At 42.1% G+C, this 22,926-nt stretch overlaps 1 protein-coding gene across 1 annotated transcript; it reads left to right on the forward strand.

Moving 5' to 3' along the window:
- The first annotated feature begins 437 nt into the window (after positions 1 to 437).
- On the forward strand, positions 438 to 4,670 carry ZNF572 (zinc finger protein 572). Its single transcript, XM_063080124.1, has 3 exons — positions 438 to 496; positions 2,413 to 2,526; positions 3,107 to 4,670. Exons 2-3 carry the CDS (start codon positions 2,445 to 2,447, stop codon positions 4,618 to 4,620), a joined length of 1,596 nt encoding a protein of 531 aa, XP_062936194.1. The 5' UTR covers positions 438 to 496; positions 2,413 to 2,444; the 3' UTR covers positions 4,621 to 4,670.
- The last annotated feature ends 18,256 nt before the right edge of the window (positions 4,671 to 22,926 follow it).

A 22,926-nucleotide genomic window follows, 5' to 3' on the forward strand; every position in this document is an offset into this window, starting at 1 on the left:
ATTTTTGAATTGTCTGTCTAGGTGGTATTTGAAAGTGTAAATATGTCCATGCTCAGAGAGGTGGGAACAAAAATAACAGGTGCTTAAGAAATATGAGATTGATTTTGAGTCTAATGATGACAATGATAAATCTGATGGTGCCCTGATGGCAAGGATTAGTATAAGCTCCAACCAGGCCCCTATCATAAGGCGCCCAACAAGTGAGGGGAATGAGAATCACAGTTGGCAAGCCACAGCACAAGGGAAGGAAATCCACCAGCACGCACCTCTGGTCCGGAACCCTAAGGGTTAAGACTAACGAGAGCTGGCCATCACTATTTCCTAGAGAGGCCCCAGCAAAGCCCGCGGGAGAAGATAGGGTAACTTCCTGCTTCCGCCTTCCGGGTTTGAGAGTTTAGGATCCTGGGTTGGTAGGGTCAGAAGGAACGGGGCTTCTTCCTCCGAGACCGCTGGGGCTGCTGGGGGTATAGGGCGCCCAGTGTGTAGCCCCAGAACAGTGAGTTCCTTCTTGGTGGGAGGGAGCCGAGGGCTGCGGGCGAGAGGAGTGGACACTGCACCGCCCGGGCTGCGGTGTGCGTCCCGGAGACGGATGCGGTGGCTGCGACGGGCGAAGGCCCAGCATCCCGCCGCGCAGGCCACCGCGCCTCCCTCCTGGAACTGCACCCCGCATTGCACCCCGACCTGTGGTCCCTGCCAGCGGTTCTTAAAGCTAAGCTTCAGATAGTGTATTTTCTTTGGAATGCTTTGTGATCCAGAGCACGGCCTCCCCCTCAATCACCGATTTGCTCTGTAACAGTGAAAACAGCCCTTCTCTATGGAGTGACATTTTAAGAACAGCCTTTTAATACTATGTGTGGTCTTGAGTTTGCCTCCGTTTTGCTGAGCCAGTGTTCCTGAGGGCTCTTTACCACCAAATTTAATAGTATTTTAGCAGGGAAAATGGTGAGACGGGAATCTTTTACACCGACTTTGCTGCTTTTGTAAATATGTCGATAGAAATTGTAACTCAGACAGCAAAACATAGTACTGCATTTGAACAACTTTACTTTTTTTTGCATTCAGGTGTATGCTTTTGTCCCACCCGAACACTGGGGATATTTGTAATTTAGACTAGTTTCACCTTTTTCTATGTCAAGTCCCTGGCTGCTGTGTGTGCCTACTTCCAGGATGCCAACTCACTTGGGTATAAGGTTTAGGGGTGTCATTCTGTTTTCTAAAAACCCAGTCAATATATTCTAAATAAATCCAGTCTACACGTTCTAAAATAAAGGTGCTCTCTGAGGATCGTTTGCAGTTTGGGATTATGCCCAGCTTCGCTTTCTGCTCTAGTTTACTGCAATAGGTAAGAAAATGAGTGTCAGTTTCAGATCAGATTCATGCTCAATCCTGCTCTACCACTTTCCCGTTATGTGACCTTGGGAAAGTTTCTTAATGGCTTTTTTACTCAACTGTAAAATGCTGGCAATTGTTCATACACCTCAGAGGGCTGTTGTGAGAATTAAATGAGAAATATGTGCAAATTATTTAGTTTACTACCTGGCACGTAATAGGCAGTAATAGGGTGAAAATTATAAGTATACTGTATTTTGGTTTTTGTGTGTGTGCCTTTGTATATCCTTTCCTTAGGCTCTTATCTTTCCCCGAATTATACTATTCTTTATATCCTGAAATGGATGCCAAGTCCATATATAATTGCCATCCAGTGGTAGCTCATATTTTCCAGTACCTTAAAGTAGGTCAGGGATTGTAGTTGGTTCCGGAAGATAGAATTTATGCTGAAATGGATATTGTGATTATGAGAGGAACGAAGGACAAGTAAGAAGAGGCCCCACTTTAGCCTCCCTATAATACTTTGGGGTTATTGGCTATAATTATTCTAGCCCTGCTTTGTCCTATTACTGGTTATATAAATCCTAACTTTCCTTAGAAATTAACTTCAAAGGTTATGTCCTCTTAACAACTAAGTTATTCTTTTGAAACTAAACAGGGTGCTTTCTCTTCTTTAGGAGCTTCTCATGCCTGCATATGGTTTCCCTGAAGACTTTATGTGTTTTATTATTGGTGCCTTTTCCAAGAAAATACTTTGTTTTTTCAATTAAAGGTGTTTCTAAGCTTTGAGTGGACAATGAGTATTAGTATCCATTCTGTCTTTGAGGTTTGATCCTCAGAACTTTAGCAAAGATTTGATTTTTTAAATTTATATTTCCTTACAAAATGTAAATCTGGTTAACTCTTAATTCTAAACACTTTAGATAAGATTTTCCAAAAGGGCTTCTATGGGCCATGTTTTTTATTTTTGGTATGGTTCATGAACATCTGTGCCTACAGTTGTTATGTTGCAGTGGTTGGGAAGGAAAAAGGAGGAATAAACTTTAACAAATATCTTCAAACATGGCCTGTTTCCTTTCACAGAATTTTCAATCCCTAACCTGGCTGTGGTCATTATGATGGAGCAAGAAAAAGAACTGTTGGTCTCAGATTCTAATGGCTTCACGGAGAGGGAGAGTTTGGAAAGCCCAGTTACAGGTGAGGGAACAAGAAGATGTCTGAATCCTTAGGAAATTTGCTATAAGATGTGCTATAGAGTATGTATAGCACATCTATACATACTCTATAGCACAGCGCATTGGTATGAGACAGACCTTAATTTGATACCCTGCTGTGTTACTTATAAGCCATGTTAATTCTTTTCCTTAACAGATTCTAGCTCCCATGGCCACTGTTCTCCTGCTCAGATTTTAACTAAGCTATTGTCTAGTTTTCACCTCAGTGGGGATCCTGTTCAGCCTTATCCCTACTCACATCCCCTTTTTTCTTTTATGTTTTCTAGAGTAAAGTTTGATGCATTTATTTTTAGACTGATGTCCTCCTTGGCAATTGCTAACAACAGTTCAAAGACTTCATTAGTGTTGTTACTAAGTACAAAAAATTCACCTGCTTCTGGTGAATACATAGAGCAAAGAAGTAAACTAGCATTAACAACTTTTAAGTATAAAATAATTTATGAGGTTTTATATTGTTAATCCCTCTCTTCTATGGCAATTCAGAATTTCCTTCTCTGACAGAGATTAGGGAATATGTTTAGACTGTTTGTTTATTCTTACAGGAAATGAAAGTAAGAATAATATGGGAACTGCTCAACACAATGATCCCAAGGCAGGTAAACTTAAAGGAAGAGGTCCAAAATGGTCTAAAAGACATGGCCCACAAAATTCTAAGCATGGTAATGCAAGAGAAATGCCATTGATATGGTTCCAAGGAGATGAGATTTGGTGTCATGATTCCTATGAGAATGGTGGCAAGTCAGTGAATTCGGGCAGTTCTACAGAGAAAGAGGAGGAAAGACCCAATCACCAGGAATGGGACCCAGGAGAACATGCCAATGCCTCTGTCCAGCAGAATTTATCCTTTAGAGACAAACCCTACAAATGTTCTGAATGTTGGAAAAGCTTCAGTAATAGTTCTCATTTGCGTTCTCACCAGAGGACCCACTCAGGAGAAAAGCCTTATAAATGCTCTGAGTGTGGGAAATGCTTTTGTAACAGTTCTCATCTGATTCAGCATCTAAGAACACACACGGGAGAGAAGCCCTACCAGTGTGGTGAATGTGGGAAAAGCTTCAGCAATACCTCCCATCTTACTATCCATGAGAGAACTCACACAGGAGAAAAACCCTATAAATGTCCTGTATGTGGGAAGAGTTTCAGTAGCAGCTCTCACCTAATCCAACATCACAGATCACATACAGGTGAAAAACCATATGAATGTTCTGTTTGTGGAAAAGGCTTCAGCCATGGCTATGTCCTAATAGAACATCAGAGGACTCACACTGGGGAAAAACCTTATAAATGCCCTGATTGTGGGAAGAGTTTTAGTCAGAGTTCTAGCCTGATTCGCCACCAGCGGACGCACACAGGTGAGAAACCCTACAAATGTCTTGAGTGTGGAAAAAGGTTTGGTTGTAATTCTACTCTATTAAAGCACCAGAGAATGCATACAGGAGAAAAGCCCTATCAATGTCCAGACTGTGGGAAGACTTTTAGTCGAAGTTCAAACCTTATGACACACCAGAAAACACACACAGGAGAAAAATCCTGTGAAAGTTCCGAATATGAAAAAAGTTTGAGTCAGAATTGCAATGTGATAGAAGAACACAGAATCCAACCAGGAGAGAAACCCTATAAATGCTGTGAATGTGGAAAGTGTTTTGGCCTTAGCTCCCATCTCATTAGACATCAGAGAACACATACAGGAGAAAAACCTTACAGATGTCCTGAATGCTGGAAAACTTTTAGTCAGAGTTCTACCCTGGTGATTCACCAAAGGACACACACAGGAGAGAAACCTTATAAATGCCCTGATTGTGGTGAATGCTTCAGTCAAAGCTTTAACCTCATCAGGCACCGGAGGACCCATATAGGAGAAAAACCTTACAAATGTACCAACTGTGAGAAATGCTTCAGCAGAAGTGCCTACCTCAATCAACATCAGAAAATTCACATAAAAAAGCCTTTTGTGTCTCCTGAAGTTGGGGGTTTTCCTCATGAATGGACTTGGAAAAACTGTTCAGAGGAGATGGCTCTCATCCCTTCATTTTCAGTCTTAAAGTCATCTTCCTGAGTCCCAAAGCCTGGTAGTTTTTCTTCCCTTACTGGACCATTACAATTAAAGTATTCTATGATTGTTGTGCTATAAGGTTTCTTTGGTGTATTTGCCAAGACATTTGGAAAAAGCCTCCCAGTTTAGAGGATAGGAAGACCCAGATCACCAGGTTATTGGATCTGTCCAGTGATAGATACTGCCAAGGATGAAGAGAAAGAATATTTTTTTGAGTTAAGGTAAGATAGGAATAGCTTCACAAAAAAATGTAAAAAGTAATCCTGGGAGTAAAAAGGACACATGAGAACGTGAAGCTAGAATTGCCGTTGAATTACCTTATTTTCTCTTGCCTTATTTGGTGGAAATAAATCATTACTTGCTTTAGAGGTGTACCAAGTGAAAGCATCTTTTTGAGTAAATAATTGATTTCCTCAATGTTTTGTTGGGTCTTAAGAAAAGATTTATTTTTTTCAAGTGCATTTTCATTTGCTAAAAATTAATTTTTGTAGCATCTAGAACTGCACTATTTGATACCATAGCTTCTAGCCATCTGTGGCTGTTTAAATCTATATTAAGATGAAATGGAATTTAAAATTCAGTTCCTAAGTCACACTAACCACTTGGTAAGTACTCAGTAGCCGCATGTGATGAGTGGCTGCTGTACTGGCTATCCTCATAGAAAGTTCTTTCTTTCAAGATCATCATTCCTATAAGACTTTAGAATGTGCTCTGGGGTTTTTGTTTTTCAAAAGGCACTCCAATATAGAGCAGAGAAGGGATAGAATTTTGAAGGCACTGGGTCTAGAGACTGGATTTCTAATGCTTGTATGTTCTAATTTATGGTCAGCCAACCTGTTTATCTAGTGATGTGATCTCATTGTCTTGATGAAAGCCAGAAAAAGGGGAAGGATTCCTGAATTCTGTTTTTAAATTTTTGACAGAGAGTCTTTTCTCCAAGTTTTCGCATATGGAATGCCTGATCAGTTCAAGAACTGGGTTCTTTTTCTAATAATTACCCACTAATTCTGAGCCAGCGTCCAAGGACTATTTGCTGTTGGACACTGAGATTCCTCAGTTCCAGTATCAGTAGTTTTCTTTTGCCTCTTGACGTACTTGGTATATGGACCTGATAACTAAGATATCATCTTTCCTAATATCTGTCCTATGGCAATGATGTTTTGGAAAGTACACCTAAGCCTCCCTTTTCAATTTTTCCTACTAGAGCAAAAGGTGGGTGTGTAGGAAGGTCAGTATTCCTGAATTGCCCAGGATTTCATCTTATTTTTGGTTTCAAAATATATTTTATGAAGAATATGTAGAGATGCATATTAGGAATGTGGAGTCAGAAAAAGCCCATTACAGCTGCTGCAAAGGGCTGTAGCTGGTGGATAATGAATTGCGTGGGGGTTATTTCTCCTTTCATGATTGTTGTGCACCTCACACTGACAAGGCAATTGTGTCTTTTTGTACTGTTATATGATTAAAAAAGTAAAAGCTAACACATAAATGTATTTATGAAGTTTTGATGTGACACTTAAGCATCTTTCTACTTTGTATGTGATATAGTATTGCCCACATTTTCTTAAATTGTAATCTCAGGACAAGTTTTACAGTGTTTTTTGTTTGTTTTTTTTGTTTGTTTGTTTTTACCACAGAAAACTAAAAGTTTGATTTATGTTTGATAATTAAATGTAGGAGTTTACTATTGAGACTGAAATTCATTTGCAAAGCAGTGGCTATTAGAATGGTGCAAAACCATCAATCACAAGATCTGTGGCATGTAACCACTCTGAGCCTCAGTTTCCTCATCTATAAAGTGGAGATAATGCCTACCTTTTAAGGGTTGCTGTAAGAGTTAAATGTTTGCAAAGTGTCTAACACAGTGCTCAAAATATGTTTCAATAAATGGTAATGGGTTATTATTAATTGAAACAAATTGAAAAATGTCATCCATGTGTCATCCAAGTGGCAATACAGCTTCAAGTTTATCCTGTTTATGGATTCTTTATGACCAACCTCAGGAACCCTTAAGGATAAGGTATTGGAAAAGTACAAGACTATGTTGTGTTTCAAGGTTGCAGACTGTCAAAAACACTGTCACTTGGTTCACTTGATACTTAGTTGTAGGCAGCTGTAACAGAGAGACAGGACATTTTATTGAGGTTTTTTTTTTTTTTTTAAATTCATGAGACAAAGGATTCAGTTTAAGTCAGGAAAGAACAAAATAGCAAGTTCGATTTAAGTTAAGTTGCATCTGATGAGATTAACAGATTATCTTTCTCCATCACCTACACTGTTTTATGACCACTGACAATTATATAAAACCTGTTTTACAAACCTTGATGTCTACAGGAATATAGACATTTACATTTTAGATGGGTTAAGATGGGCTCTATTAGTAAAACAATTTGGCAAGAATCCTTGACTGTTTGGATTGAAAATGAAGAAAATATAAGAGATATTTGTCTCTTACAATGGAGAACATAACATAGCCAAATTTAATCATATATGATGCTTTTGTCTCAATTTCATTAATCAGCAAATAGGTTCTTTGTTTAGCTCCCTGAGAAGTAAACAGTCTGTATTCTCTTTTTCTTGCCAGCAGAAAGGATTCAGCATGTAAATAAGTAAAGCATTCTTATTTACAAGTGATTTGTTTATACAAGTGATTTGTTTTATAGTTTCTTTTTAATTAAAGGGAAGACTCCTATATTCATATTTTTTCTACTCAACGAAGGGCCTCATATATTTTTTTTCCCTACAGTGGCATAAGGAGATCTCTGTCCACGCATGTACTCACAGATGTAGCAGGGAACTCAATTCCTGACTGTTGTGTAGTACAGCCTACCAGAAAGACTGCAAACATAAGTCTCTGTCGTAACATCTGAGGTAAAGGTTAGCTCCCATCATCCCAAGTCATTCAAGTTGGGTCTACCAAATGGACCTTCTCTTAGTGCTGTGGAAGCTTCCTCACTGATGGTAAGAGGTAGTGGAGTATGAAACTGTGACAATTACCCTTTATACATTAGTCTAACATGTTATCTTGGTCAGTCTCTCACTTTCTGAATCATGATAATGACAAAACGCATTACTTTTTAATTCTGTATTTGAGTTTGTATACTTTCTTTCAAGCAGTATAACCATTCATTCATTGAACAAAAATATACCTCATGCCTAACATGTGTTTAGCAGAGGTCATATGGCTGTAGGAGGGGCACATGTAGGATGGTCCCATTGTAGGAACTGTTTTCAGATGAATACTTTTGTCTTGCAGCTCTGGAACTATACTTATCTCTGCTGAATGCTCCATCTTCAAACTAAATAGTTGATAATCTGAGGAGCTAGATATAACCAGAGATTAAAGTGGGTTAGGTTTGCTCTATGAAAATGCAAGCTCTGTGAAGTTTGACACAGTGCTTTGCATGTAGTGGTGCTCAGTAGTTACTGAGTGGGTGTCGTAGGCCTTGGTGAGTGGAAGTTCATGTTGCTGAACCCATGGGTAACCTCCACCCCTGCCACTGTGGCCACTTTGTTCATAAGCCTACTGGCAATGGGTCATCCTATCCCCCTGATATGAAAGTTCTCTGCTGGCTTCACCCTCTGGGGGGCATTCAGATGAATTTGTGTTTCATCACACATCTGGCCATTTCTCCTTCCAAACAAAGTGCACAACCAGGTGCACTGCCCAAAGTTCTGCTTGTTGAGAACAACTCCCTTCACCACTGTCTTTCAGGGATGACGCAGAAAGGGGCCGTAGTGCTGCAGATGTCCACTTTCAGGTGGTGCCTACCTATTGTGCAGAACCATCTGTAAACCATGCCCTAGTCTTCTCTTCCTCTGTCAGCTGATCATAGAGTACATTCCATGGGGCATAGGTGTGGACTGGGATAGAGAAGGCAGTGTAGCAGGAGAAGGAACCATGGGCATTGGGTGGCTTCTTCATGTCAATTACATGTGCCTTCAGGACCTGCTCAGGCCCAATCACATATATACCACTTCCATTTTATGATCAAGTGCTGCTGTGCATGCACAACCTTATGATTTGCTGGGTCAGATAACACTCCCTTCCTGATTGGCAGCTCAGGTCGCATGGTAACTTGGTGGCCCATAGCCAAGCATTCAGTTTCTACTAAGGCCCAGTAGAAGGCCAAGAACTGTCTCTCAAAAGAAGAGTAGTTATCTGCGGATGATGGCAGGGCCTTGTTTCAAAATCCTATGGGTCTCCACTGTGGTTCAACTATAGAGGCCTGCCAAAGACTCCACACATCATCACTATTTGTGACTGACCCCTCGAGGACCATTGGGTCTCCCAAATCAAATGGTCCAAGGGGCAGAGAGCTTGCACAGCAGTCTTTACTACTGCAGAGTCTTCTTCTGTTCTGGGCCCCATTCAAAACTAGCAGCTTTTCAGGTCATTCAGTAAATGGGCTGGGGTAACACACCCAAATGAGGAAAGTGTTGCCTCCAAAATCCAAATAGGCCAACTAGGCATTGTACTTCTTTCTTGGGTGTAGGAGGGGCCACATGCAACAACTTAGCCTTTACCTTAGAAGGGATATCTTGACATGCCCCACACCATTGAACCCCTAGAAATTTAACTGAGGTAGGAGGTCCCTGAATTTTAGTTGGAAATATTTCCCATCCTCTGACATGCAAATGTCTTACCAATAAGATTAGAGTGGTTGCTACTTCATGCTCAGTAGGTCCAATCAGCATAATGACATCAGTGTAATGTCAAAGGGCAAGGTGATCAAGATCCCTGTGAACTAAATTGTGACATAGGGCTGGAGAGTGGATATACTTCTGAGGTAGTACAGTGAAGGTATATTGCTGGCCTTGCCAGCTGAAAGCAAACTGCTTCTGGTGAGCCTTATGGACAGGGATGAAGAAAAAGGCATTTGCTAGATTAATAGCTGCATACCAGGTACCTGGAGATGAGTTAATTTGCTCAAGCAATGAAACTATATCTGATACAGCAGCTGCAATTAGAGTCACCACTTGGTTAAGCTTATGATAATCCACTGTCATTCTTCAGGATCCATCTGTCTTTTTCACAGGCCAAATAGGAGAGTTGAATAGGCATATGGTGGGAATCACCACCCTGCCTCTTTCAAGTCCTTTATGGTAGTACTGATCTTTACAATCCCTCCAGGGATGCAGTGTTGTTTTTGATTTACTATTTCCTAGGTAGAGGCACCTTTAGTAGCTTCCATTTGGCCTTATCCACTATTACAGTCCTCTCTCCACAAAGGAACCAATGTGGGGATTCTGTCAGCTGCTAACTATGTCTGTTCCAACTATGCATTCTGAAACTTGGGAAATAACCACAGGATGGGTTTGGGGACCCACTGGACCCGCTGTGAGTTGGACCTGGATTAAAACTCCATTAATACCTGACTCCAAAAGTTCTATTCTAACTGGAGTGACACTGTACATTTCTGGTCTCCTGGAATCAATGTCAGTTCAGATTCAGTGTCCAGTAGTCCCCAAAGGTCTGATTACTTCCCTTTCCCCAATGTACAGTTACTCTGGTAAAAGACTGTAGGTCCCTTTGGGAAAGAATGGGAGGAAGATTAATAATATAAATTTTGGGTAGTGTACCAGGATCCTTCCTCAAGGGGACATGGCCACCCCTTTATTCAAGGGGGTTCTTGGTCTGTAAACTGGCTCAAGTCTAGGAAATGAATGAAGGTGTGTGAGTCTCTGTTTTTAAGATTCGAGTTAGGATTTTGTTCACTTGACCTAGAAGTATTCTGCTTATACAGATCAAGTAACAATTTAGTAGGCTTCCTGTCTATTTGACTTCCAGGAGCACCATGATGGAGTAGCCAATACCATAGATCTACATGAATCAGACTATTTTGATTATTGCTTTACCTCTGCTGTCTATTATGGTAACTACACCCACCTAGCCTTTGTTGGTTGAGTGCTGCCACTTGGCCTCTGCCACCCCAAGATCCAATCAGTCCTATTGCATTTAAATGTTCCAATTGAGTGACTTTGGTTCCCACTGTAAAGTCCAGTGTACAGAGAAGAGCAATCACAGGACTCTTCAGGGATGCTGGAGCTCCCCTCACAAATATATTTTTCAACATATTGGTGAAAGGTATAACTTCTGGAGCCTCCCTGTGTGGTTGAGTAGGTTTGACAAATCCACTCTAGCATTTCAATCTCCCTAAGCCTTTGAATTCCTTCCTCTGTAGTTAACTAAGGGAAGTTGGGCTTCTCTAACTCACTCACAGTGGGCCATCTTTTGATCCATATTTCAGCCAACCAACCAACCAAACTGTTAGCACCTTTCTTGACTCCCTAAGCTTCATCATTAAATGCAGAATGTCTGCTAAGTGGGCCCATATCAATAAAATTGGCCTGATCCAACTTTATGTTCCTTCTACCATTATCGCACACCTTTAATATCCATTCTCATAAATGTTCTCCGGATTTTTGCTTGTATAAATTAGAAAACTCTAGTAGTTCTTTTGGAGTGCAATGCACCTCATCATGATCATACTTTGTATCTCACCTCTAGGGGCCTGCCAGGACTTGAGTATAGTTATAGGCCTAGAATCAAAGAAGGTGGGGGGGGGGGGTTGAGACCTGAGGAGAATCAGCATTGTCTCGCTTGGTAACTGCCTCAGGGGAAGTCATTACTGTTTCCTTAGGCAATGCAGAGTCAATCCCATCAAATAGGTGGAAAGGCTGCTGCCTCTGGAGATGGGAGTGGGGGTTCATTTCCGGGAAACAAGACTCATTGGAATTTAGGAGTTCAATGTCCCCAGCCTCATCAGGGTCTTCCAACACATCCCCATCCCGACTTGCAGGATCCCATTCTTTCCCAACCAAAGCCCTCACTTTAACAGTAGATACCCTACAAGGCTGACAGCTCAACTTTCATTGTAGTTCAGCCCATCACATGATGAGGGCTTGAGTTTGATTTGCAGCAATTTCAGCTCTGTGGTAACTGCAGAGAAGATTCTGACCTACAGCACACTTAGGAACTTTTAGGTCATCTATGTGGCTTGAGATGAGAATTCAAATCCCCAACTCTTTCTTTTCTTTCATCACTGTCCATAGATACTAGGAGCTGGACAAATGTCATTATATTCCTTGATTTTCCACAAATACTCAAAGATATCATGTATAGAGTCACTAAATCCTTGCCATGGACTATCAGTGCTCTGTATTATTAGAACTCGAGCTGTTAGCATTTTTAGTTCTAAAGCCCTGAAACCAATTAAAGAAATTTATCTTTAAAACTCTGTTTCTCTAGTATCACTCTTCATACTGAAATCTTTATTAGTCAAGGTTCTCCAGAGAGACAGAACCAGTAGGACATGTATATAAATATACAAAAGGGGATTTATTAGGGGAATTGACTCATGTCATTATAGAGGCTGAGAAGTCCCACAGTGGGCCATCTGCAAGCTGGAGACCCTGGATGCCTGTAGTGTGGCTCAGTCCAAGTTTGGTAGCCTCAGAACTGGGAAGCTGATGGTGTAATGTTGTGAGGCTGCCACGTGGAAAAAGAACCAGAAAACCCAATTGAGAATTTAAAAGTGGGTTTTTATTGGCCTGCTGGAGACTGTCCCTCCAAGAAAGTCTTGGAAGAGAGGAGCCCTGACTTGAAGTTTAGAGGTTTTTAAAAAGGCACATTTTTACATTAGTCACACAGTTAAAATTATCAAATAGTCACACACTACACACATACCCTCCTGGCGTGAGGTTGGGGTTTGGGGAGGCCTAGTGCAAGCTGATAACAGAAGCTGAAACAAGCCAGTTAATCGCTCAGGGGCAGCAAATAAAATTTAAACTTCTCTAAGTGCAGACTAATATTTAGCTTTTAACTTCTATTAAGGGGGCTAAAGAGCTGAGGGGGGTTTTCAATCAACGACATTTTCTAAGCAATTCAAACACTATTTAAACTTAATCAATCTACTTTGTCACACAGCAAGCAGGTTCACAGAAGCAAATTTCGTATGTTATGAAAGTGGGGGTCACCCTATCTCAGTGACTCTCAGCCTGAGGCCAAAGCCCTGAGAACCAGAGGTGCTTTTGGTGTAAGTCCTGGAACCCAAAGGCTAAAGAGTCTTGAGTTCTGATGTCCATGGAGAGGAGAGAAGAGCATATTCCTGCTTCAGAAGATAGAGCTAGAGGTTTGCCTTTTCCTCCATTTTCATTCTCTCAAGGCTCCGAGCAGATGGGATGGTGCCTGCCCAGATTGAGGGTGAATCTTTCCCATATGGTCCACTCAGCCTTACGTGCTAATCTCTTCTTGAAACACCCTCACAGACACACCCCAAAATAATGCTTTACTAGGTTTCTAGGTTTTCCTTAATGTACTCAAGTTGACACTTAAAATTAATCATCACAGGAGGGTAGTAGGTGTATCCTTGCACTAACCCTAGAGGGCCTTTAAAATGCCCTGATTGTTCAGAATCCTATAGAGGTGAGACTCTGGGCTTTGGATTCAGACTGTTCAGGACAGGCTCAAAACCTGTTTCAAATTCAGGTTTCAGTCATTTACTGGCTTTGTACACTGTACTTTGTAAAATTCAGTAAGCAGTGAATGAGTTGAGGTGCCTGGTATGTCACAGGTGTTAAGGAAATAACTTTTTTCTTTTCCTGTCCACCCACATTTGCTCATAATTTTACCAAGTTTAGGCTCCAGCCACAGAAATGTTTAATCATTTCTTAGATTGATTTTTCTATATTTCTAAAATAGAGATATGAATAACACTTAGCTCATGGGTTTGTTGTGAGGATCAATGAGATAATGTAGGTAATTTACTTAGCATTACTGGTACCTAGTAATTGCTCAGTGTTAGCTGTTATTACCATCATTATCATCATAAAATGGCCCTAGAGCATCAAGGGTCTTTGGATAATCTTTGAAGAAAGTCTCAGACGTTGGTGTCCTCTGAGGGCACTAAAATAGGGTAATCCTTTTGTTATTGTTTACCTCATGAACACGAAGGGACATAGGAGTGTGTAGTTAGCTGTTCAGGAGGCTAATAATGTAGCACATCATTATTGAAATATAGCAGATATTTGAGCAATTGCTGCTTTTTCTGCTTAAAAATTACCCTACCATTCACTCTCCTATCTGCCTTGGTTCTTTTTTGTTCTCTTCTACCTCTCTCTGGCCTTAAACTCTTCTGCCTTTCCCATTCATATGCTAATCCAAGTTTAGGCTTTTTTCTACCCTTTATTTGTTTTCCCCTTCCTTCCTCTTTCCTTTCCTCCCTTCCCTTCCTCCCCTCCCAGTGAAGTTGGAATCAAGTTAAAGCTGAAGATGGTCCAAATGGTGGGGCTTGGTTATACATACATACATACATACAGATGGAAACAAGATGCCTATCCATCATGACACGGTAGGCTTGTAGCCACTTACAAGAAGAGGCAGCTTGTGTGCCTTCAGACAGCCGGCTTCTAACATTGCTTGACTCTGGTAAAATCAGTAGATATTCTAGGATTTGACAGACTGAGGGATGGAGTGGGAACTTAGTTGAAAAATGACCATGACTAATTGAGCCATGCTAAGTTGTGGATAAATGCTCAGATTAAGAAAATATTAGTTGATTAGACTGACAGACACAGATGAAAACTTTTCTCCATTCAATGTAGCTTAATTTCTGATCATTAAAGTAATATTTGCTAATTGTAAAATAGACTAAGAAGTAGGAAATATATAAGAGTATGAAGACCAAAATAAAAATGACCCATAATAATTTTCTCCAGAGATCATTTGTCATAAAAGTTCTGGATTACCTGCCAATGCCAAAAAAATAAATAAAATAAAAAAGAAAGTTCTGGAGTCTTCCCAACAACCTCTTTTCTAAGCATATATACGAATAAATATTTTTTAAAATTGGACCACACAGAATATATATATAGTATTGTGTCTTGATTTTTTTCTTAATATTTCATCATTTGTCATTTTACTTGTTTTCAAGTTATTGTTATGAGGTTTTGAACGGCTCCATAATATTACATTGAATGAATGTGCCATAACAATTTGATTGTCTTAATGTCAGATGTTTGTATTGTTTGTACTTGTTTACTACTAAAAACACTGCTGTGAACAGAATTTTTTTGGTTTGTGTTGTGATTGTTCGGTTTTACTTTTTTACTTTGTTTTGTTGTTGTTATTGTTGTTGTTTTTTGGTATACAAGTCTTAGTGTACCTGTCTGATTTTTTCTTTAGGGTGAATTTCTAGAAGTGAGATTTTTGAATCAAAGGGCATGAAGGGTTTTAAAGGCATATTGTTTAATTGCTTTCCAGAAATTTTATCAGTTTAAATTACTGCAGTAAAATAATTTAGTTAAACACCTTTGAGGGGATGGGGGAGAGAAAAACAAATAATATGTAAATAAATTACATATTATTGTAATTCAAGGCCAATACATTAATATGGTGAAAACCTCCATTTAAGACAGTTTTAAAAAATAATCTTTTTCCTTTCCCTTTCCTTGGCTTAGGATCAGCTAAGATTCACATTGGGTTTAATCATTTTAGGAACTACTTTAGACATTTCCTTTTATTGCCCTAGGAACAAGTCCAAGGAGGTCACTAGAACCTGCTCTAAGAAGTAGGGAAATGACACTAGGCCCAAAGCCTGGAAGTACCCCCCCAAAAAAAAAAAAAATAGGAAGGGGCTGGCTAGTTCAATAGATATTGCCACCTGATATAGAAAATGTGTGCACTACATTTAAAAAACTAAGTTAAATTCAGGTTTGACAAATGGATGAGTATCTTTTAGTTTTTAAAATTGATGTTGAGGAAAAAGCAGAATGGAAACTTATGAAAAGATATCAAATTAGACTGTTTAGATGAGAGAAAGTGAGCCGAGATGCCAGGTACCGTTCAAGCTTTATTAAAGGAAAAGAACCTACCGGGCTGTGCTTAAAGTGGGGAACAGCCTGGGGCTGCCCTGAAAATGGGGGGCAGCAGCAACAATGGGTTTGTGAAGGTTTATGTTAGCTTTTGGCTGCGAAATGTACGGGGGGAGGGACCATTAGGTCGATGTAACTGGGTGGAGAACTGTGCCGATGCAGAAGCTGGAAAGTTGTTTTGAAGTCAGGAGGCTTCTCGTAAAGGGAAAGGGGAGGGGTTTGGTGCTGGAGTGGAAGATGAGGCCGGCGGCTATTTTGTGCTTGTGCTTATTGTGTGCACAATGTCACCAGCCATGTCCAAAATCCATCATTCCTGCCTTTAAGTATAAGAAAAAGTGAAAAGGGGTGAGGGTCTTATTCTTCTGAAGCTACTTCCTGCTGGAGATGGGTGAAGATATGAAAAAATAAAATATTTATGTTGGCAGGGAAAACAATTCGGTGGCAGGGTACTGGTTTCATGTGGGGAGGCTGTATTCCTCTGGGGAAGGGTCGCTGATTCTGAGGGGCTGATATCCTCCTTGCAGGAACAATTTGGTGACCTTTTTGGTTGGTGAAAACCTGTATACATTCCTGCAAGAAATTAGAGAAACACCAAAAGAGACAGGGACCAAAAAGTAGGATGAGGCACAGTTAGGGGTCCTAGTAAGGGCATAAGCCAGGGTATCCGAGGGTTCAGTGAAATGGTTTAAGTTGTTTTGGATCATCCCAGACTCATTTATGTAATAACAGCATTCCTCCCCCAAGAAGAGGCAGGTGCCTTCCTTCTCGGCTGTAAGGAAGTAAAGGGCCCGACGGTTCTGTAAAGCGACTGTTGGTGTTTGTCGCGAGTGAGGTCACCTGTCACTGGAGGAAGGAGATGCTATCTATGCTTAGTTGTTCTGAGAGTTTTTGATAGAGTTGAGAGGCAGTAGCAAGACCCGCTATGCCAGTTCCAGTTGCAGGAAGAATCCCTGCCCCAGTTAAAAAGGTACAATTAGTGCCCTACGGGAGTGGAGGGAACTTCCTGAGGGGGGGCAAAGTTAGTCCCAGTCCCGTCTCCATCTCTCCATCTGTCTGGAGGGTGATGTCAGGGATGAGCCAAAAGAATATGCAAGAAATCGTTTTAGGCGGGCAGGCAACAGGATAATGTAATTTTACAAAGGAAATATATTCCGATTTTAGGGTATGGATGATGAGCAAGTAAGTGAGTGATAGCATTTGCTGTTAGTGAGGCAGAGTGTGAGCAGGCCCAGCACAACGCTGACAGTCCCCACTGAGGTGGAATTAGAGAAAGTGAAGAGGTGTTTGTGGAAACATTACAGGCTGCATCAACAGGGAGGGGGATGACCACAAAAAGTTTCTCGTGAAGTGGGAGACAGATGAGTCACTCGGGGACCAGTCTGATTTGCTGAGGACTGCATCTTCTCTGAGGACCTGGAACCTCCATGTTTCAGGTAAGGGGGGGGCATTGAGATAGGAGGGAAAACACGGGAAGGATGCAAAGGGTTAGGGAGCCAAAAGAATTTAAAGGGCACGTTGCCACAATGAAATTGCTAAGAAGCATCCTACTGATAGGAGGTAAAGGAGTGCCAGGAGAAATCTGCCTATAATGTTACACTGCTCTGGGGCAGCACTGGCTAATCCTGTAGCAAGTAAAGGTTAGGGACGTGGGGTGGCATATACTTATCATGTTCTACAATGGCAAATCTGCAATAGCAGGTTAGGACCAGTCTTGGAGTAGCTCTTGTGCAAAGGACTTGAAGCGGGCCTGCAAAATGAGAGGATAGGGCCGAACCCGTGGCGCACTTGGTAGAGTGCAGCGCTGGGAGCGCTGCGACGCTCCCGCCGCGGGTTCGGATCCTATATAGGAATGACCGGTGCACTCACTGGCTGAGTACCGGTCACGAAAAAGACAAAAAAAAAAAAAAAAAATGAGAGGATAATCGCCAAAGGAAAGATCATCCTTTTTCTGGGATTGGGGGAAGAGCAGAGGTCCTGGAGATTTTCAGTTTTGTGGGTCCTAAAATGGGTGAAGTATGAGGAGATGTCAGGCTGGGGGTTGAGCAGGGGGACCCCTCTGGCTTAGTGTTAACAGATTCTTTGGGTAAAGTCTCAGGTGGTAGCTTTACCAAGGATAAGTGATACCAAGGGGCCATTCCTAGGACTTTTACTGCCATGGGGGTGGTGAGAAGTAATGTGTAAGGCCCTTCCCAACATGGTGAGAGAGGCTTTGGGATTCGGGTTTTAGTATACACTTGCTGTCCCTGGCTCAGTTTAAAGTTTGAGAGGGTGGTGGGGAAGGGATGAAGTAATAGAAGGTTGGCCTGTTCCCTAAGATCCCTAATGAGCAAAAGAGTAGGGAGATATTGGCCTAAAAGTGATGAGCTGGAAGGGAGAGGTGTGAGAGTGAAGGGCTTACTGTACATAAGTTCAAGGGGGCTGAGTCCTGTGGGTTTGCAGGGGGCAGTCTGTAGGTGAGTGAATGACTGGTGGGTAGGCCAAAAGGAGGGATGATTTCTGAGGTGAGAGCATGTGTTACTGCTGTAGCATCCTCTGAAGTGCAGGGAAAAGCCTCAATCCAACCTGAAAAGGTATCTACTAAGGTTAGAAGATAGCATGTCCTTTTGTGGGGAGAGTAATATAAGGGCTGCAGAAGGCATAGTAGGAGTTCATAGCCTATATGAACAGAATTATGGAAATCTAAAGGGATTTGCTCAGCTTGTGTAGTAAGGAGGACATAGCGACTGGACACAGTATACCAGTTGTCCTTTCTCTGTGCTCCCAACCATTGGAGTTGTATTTCTTAGGGTGTGTACTGGGGTAAGGGTGTAGGGGCCATGAGAAGGACCTGAGCAGGAGAGGAAGAGTGGGGGCCTGGTGATTGAGCAGCCTGTTTTGCGGTTAGATCTGCCAGTTTGTTTCTCTGGGCTATGGGGTCATTGGAGGTTTGGTGTCCTCTGCAGTGTATAACCCCAACCTCCTTTGGGAGTTGTGCAGCCTCAATAGCTTGTGTTAGATTTACTATGGCACCCCCCCTGGGGGGGAGGGCGTGGAGGTGGTGCCCCCATACATGAACTGTGTAATGGGATGTGGGGAGATGTGTGGAAAGGGATTGAGAAAGAGGTCTAAAGCCTCCACGCAGTTATGTTTTACGAGTCGTGAGTGTTTTGGGATGAGAGTGGCTGGATTTTAAGGAAGGGCAAGGTTTAAAGGAGAACTGGGAGTTTTTAATGAAAGTGAGGTGAATAAGTTGTAGGCAGGAAAGGGAGAGAATTGCCTTGGCCTTATGGCTGAGAAGGTCTTGACTGTTGTTTAAAAGTTAGTTTAGAGCTTTCTTATGCTAAAAGGGTGGCTGCTGCCAAGGTCTGTAAACAGGGACCCATTCTTGACCTGTGGTATCTAGTTGTTTAGAGAGGTATGTAACCAGGGAGAAAATATCTCCTGCCTCTTTCCCCAAAACCCTGACCGCCTGTCCTTGGGTTTTGGTGACACATAGGATAAAAGGATGATAGGTTTGGGAGAGCCGGAGCTGGGGCTGTGAGAAGAGCAGCCTTTAGTCACTGGAAGGGAGGATGAATGGGTTTTGTGGGATCTAAGGGAATGGCAGGATTCCCTTTGGCTGCCCCATAAAGTGGTTTTGCCAGCACGCCAAAGTTAGGAATCCATAGGTGCAGATACCCTGCAAGCCCCAAGAAAGAAAGGAGTTCACCCTTTGTGGTAGGAGTAGGGAGTTCAGAAATTAAAGTCTTGTGATTCACCATTATTTCTCTGGTATTGGGGTGAGGTGGACTCCCAAGTAGGTGACTGGAGGAGAAGAAATTTGGGCCTTGCTGGGTGTGGAATATACTATAAAGCATATGTACTTCACAGGGCCTGGTTTTCCAAAGCCTTGCAGTTTGAAATACTGACCTTGCAGAGGACTGGAAATTTTCCTCAGGCTATAAGTCTCTGGTGTGAGAGAAAGATTTGTGGCACAGCAAAGTTGGTGGCTCAAGGACAGACTAGTTACTGATTGTTATGTAAAGATATTGAGAAATTGCTGCAAGAAGGAATGTTTGCTAAGATCTAGTTTTTGTTGATAGCCTTACTAGAATGTCATCTGGCTTGTTTCACTGAAAGTTATCAGCCTATATTGTTAGGCTATAACCCCACCTATGTCTCTTCCTGTAAATTCCTGGTCTGGAAAATAAATGCAGGAAGAGAACCCCAATTTGGGGTTAATTTCCTGAGGAAGGGTTGCCTCTCACCGGAGCATTCCCAGGGAAGTTAACCACTTTGGGGATTCCCACTGCTCAGAAGAGATGGGCTTTGAGTAATCCTTTGCATCTCTGTCACCCAGGGGAAGTGGGGTGACAAGTCCGGGGGGGGCGGAGCAATGCAAAGCAACAGCTGGGGACACTGGATATCCCCTGGAGGCAAGCAAATTAAGGAGAGCAACAGTGTGGGCCTGTGAATCCTAATAGGAGGGGCTACAAAGGAGGAGGTCATCCACATGTTCTATTAAAGTGCTAGAGGTTGGGGGGGAAGTTTAGATAAGTCTTGAGCTAAGGCCTGGCTGGAAAATGGGGGCTATCCAAAACCCCTGAGGTAGTACTGTCCAAGTAAGTTGTTGGGAATGGCACATGTCAGGATTAGTCCTGTACTAAATTGTACGAGTGACGCATGTCAGGATTAGTCCTGTACTAAATGGTATGAGCCATTAGGCTTTATAACTGGAAGGATGGGTGTATTGAAAGGTGAGTGGGTAAGCTGTGAGAGATGAGAAGAAAGGAGTTTGTGTATGATGGGTTTTAAGCCTATTAGGTGTTTGTTAGTGATGGGGTACTGTGGGACATCAGGGAACAAGGAGAAGTTCTGCAATTTAACAAGGATAGGGGAATGGTGTGTCACAATGGAGGGAGAAGTGTCCCATGTAGGGATTAACCTTGTATGAGGGGGAGGGGAAAGTGGAAGCCTCAGGGACCAGGTCTGGGTGTGGCCTGTAACACAGGAGTATTGTAGCTGGAGTTAAAGTGTTTACAATAAGAGTAGCTTTGTATTTGAGAAGGATGTCCCATTCCAGTAAGGGGGTTGGGCATTGAAGCATTATTAAAAATTTGTGTGTGAATTTAGTGTGTTGTAGGGTGTAGGAAAGGGGTTCAGTGATCCATGGGCAGTATTCTGATCCTGTGACTCCTATTGTTGTGATAGAGGGTGGGGTTGTTGGTCCTGCATATTCAGGAAGGATAGAGCAAGTGGCCCCTGTATTGATGACAAAAGAGATCAGCTTACCTGCCACAAGGAGAGTTACCCTGGGCTCACGTGTAGTGATCTCCATGGGGGCCTTGGGCCCTGAGCATCATCAGTCCTCCCCCTGGGCAAAGCCTAGAAGCTCTGGTAGAGATGGCTGTGGAGCTGAAGGTTGTGGGTTAGAAACAGGGCCACTCCCTCTCTGGCGAGTGGCACAGTCAAATCCCCAGTGACATGGCTGATTGCAGTGAGGACAAGGTCCTGAAAGGAGCCTTGGATTGGGACATGCTCATGCGCAGTGGCCTGGTCAATCGCATTTGAAGCAGTTTCCAGGTGGCTTACCTCTTGAGGCAGCTGGCTTTGGAGTATGTGAGACTCAGATGGCATTAGCCAGGAGCTGGTATTTGGCCTGATCTCTTTTGTAACGATCTTTTTTCTCCTCCTCTCTATTGTTAAAAAACCTTGAAAGCAACATTGAAGAGGTCTCGTTGGGTAGTATTTGGACCATCATCAAGTTTTTAAAATGTTTTTTTTGAATGTCAGGGGCTGATTGAGTAATGAAATGAGAGTGTAATAGAGCCATGCCTGCTGGGGTGTTTGGATCTATACATGTGTATTTATGTAAAGCCTCATAGAGGTGGGTTAGGAATTTGCTAGGATTTTCACTGGATCTCTGTGTGATGTCTCTAAGCTTGTCATAATTGACTGACTTGTGAGTAGCCTTTTGGAGGCCATGAAGTAGGTGTGTGATCATGTTATCCCAGAGTTCCTGATCCCCGTGGCTGGCCTGGTAGTCCTATTTTGGGTCTGCGTGGGGGACAGCTGCAGCCCCCACAGGCCTCCTGTTATTCTGGGCATGTGCCTCATCTGCCTGTTGCTGGGCCTCCATTCAGACTTGTTCCCTATCTTCGGGAGAGAAAGTGGTAGTGAGAATCATAAAAGTATAATGCCAGGTGAGATCATAAGATTGAGTGAGATATTTGAATTCTTTGGTATTTGTATCTGTATCAATTTGAAAAGAGCCTAATTGTTTTTTGATCTGAAAGAGATTGGAAAGAGAAAAGGGAATGTGTACCCGATAATTCCCTCCACCCCAGCCACTTCATGGAGGGGATATAAAGGAACCAGAGCTGAGGTGGGGTTGTCATTTGAGGAAGGGGAAGAAGGGGGGGGGAGTTGGGCTGAGGACGAGCTCCTGGAGGCCAGGTGTGGGGAAGAGAAGGAAAAGGCAGAGGTGCTGGTGAAGGATCTGGAGTGTAAGGAGGTGGTCAGGGTGCAGAGTGATCTGATGGGTCAAAAGATTGATCTGAGTACAGAGGGGGAGGTTGGGCATGAACTAGGAGAATTTGAGACATAGGACAGTTTTGGCAGAGGGGCAAGGCTTTTGCCCCTCGCATTGAAGATGGCACGTCAAAAAAATAAATAAATAAATAAAATAAAAATAAAAAAGGTGTAAGTCTAGGCTTGGCATGCCAAACTTAAGCCAATAGAAACAGAGGTGCTAGGGTCGCCCCGTGGCTCACTTGGGAGAGCGGGGTGCTGACAACACCAAGGGTTAAAATCCCCTTACTGGTCATCTTTAAAAAAAAAAAAAAGAAAGAAAGAAACAGAGGTGCTTATGCAAGAGAATAAAGAGATCAAATATGCTTATTTCTTGGTCTTTGTGTGCGGAGAAAAAACAAAACCAAACATTCCTAGATTCCTTAGCTAGATTTCCTGGGCTTGAACTCAGACTCTGCTGCTCACTAGCTGTGATCACTTCTCTGCGTCCATCTCCTTGTCTGTAAAATGGGGCTCAAAATGCTACTTACTTGATAGTGTCATGAGGATAAAAATGAGCTAATACCAGAGCATTTCAAAAAGCTTGTGAAAAATGGAATTGAAAGATAATACGAGTCTTTCCATGAACATTTTGAAGTACTATCGTATATGCGAAGAACTTAAAACGCTGCCTACACATGTTAGCTCTTGTCACGATTACATAAGTATTTTTCATGGACCTACTATATAGCATTATTACTTTCTGCCTGTAAGTGGCTGATTTTGTGTTGTATTTCATTGCCTTCACTTCAGGCTTAAATGGCAGATTTCTGTTTTTGAATAAATGAGCCCTGGCAAAATTCAAAACCATTTAAGTAATGCTTATATAACATTTATTTCAGAAAATACAAGCATTCACAATGTGCCCCATGCTAGGTATTACAAATGCTCTTTTTGCCTCCAATT

This window comes from Cynocephalus volans, chromosome 15, assembly GCF_027409185.1.
Source record: "Cynocephalus volans isolate mCynVol1 chromosome 15, mCynVol1.pri, whole genome shotgun sequence".
NCBI classification, from domain to species: Eukaryota; Metazoa; Chordata; class Mammalia; order Dermoptera; family Cynocephalidae; genus Cynocephalus; species Cynocephalus volans.

Bases quoted from the DNA above. Each gene is read 5' to 3' on its own strand.
- ZNF572 (XM_063080124.1), top strand. From the start codon at position 2,445: ATGATGGAGCAAGAAAAAGAACTGTTGGTCTCAGATTCTAATGGCTTC. The intron at 2,527-3,106 runs GTGAGGGAACAA...TTATTCTTACAG, and splicing joins TTTGGAAAGCCCAGTTACAG to GAAATGAAAGTAAGAATAAT.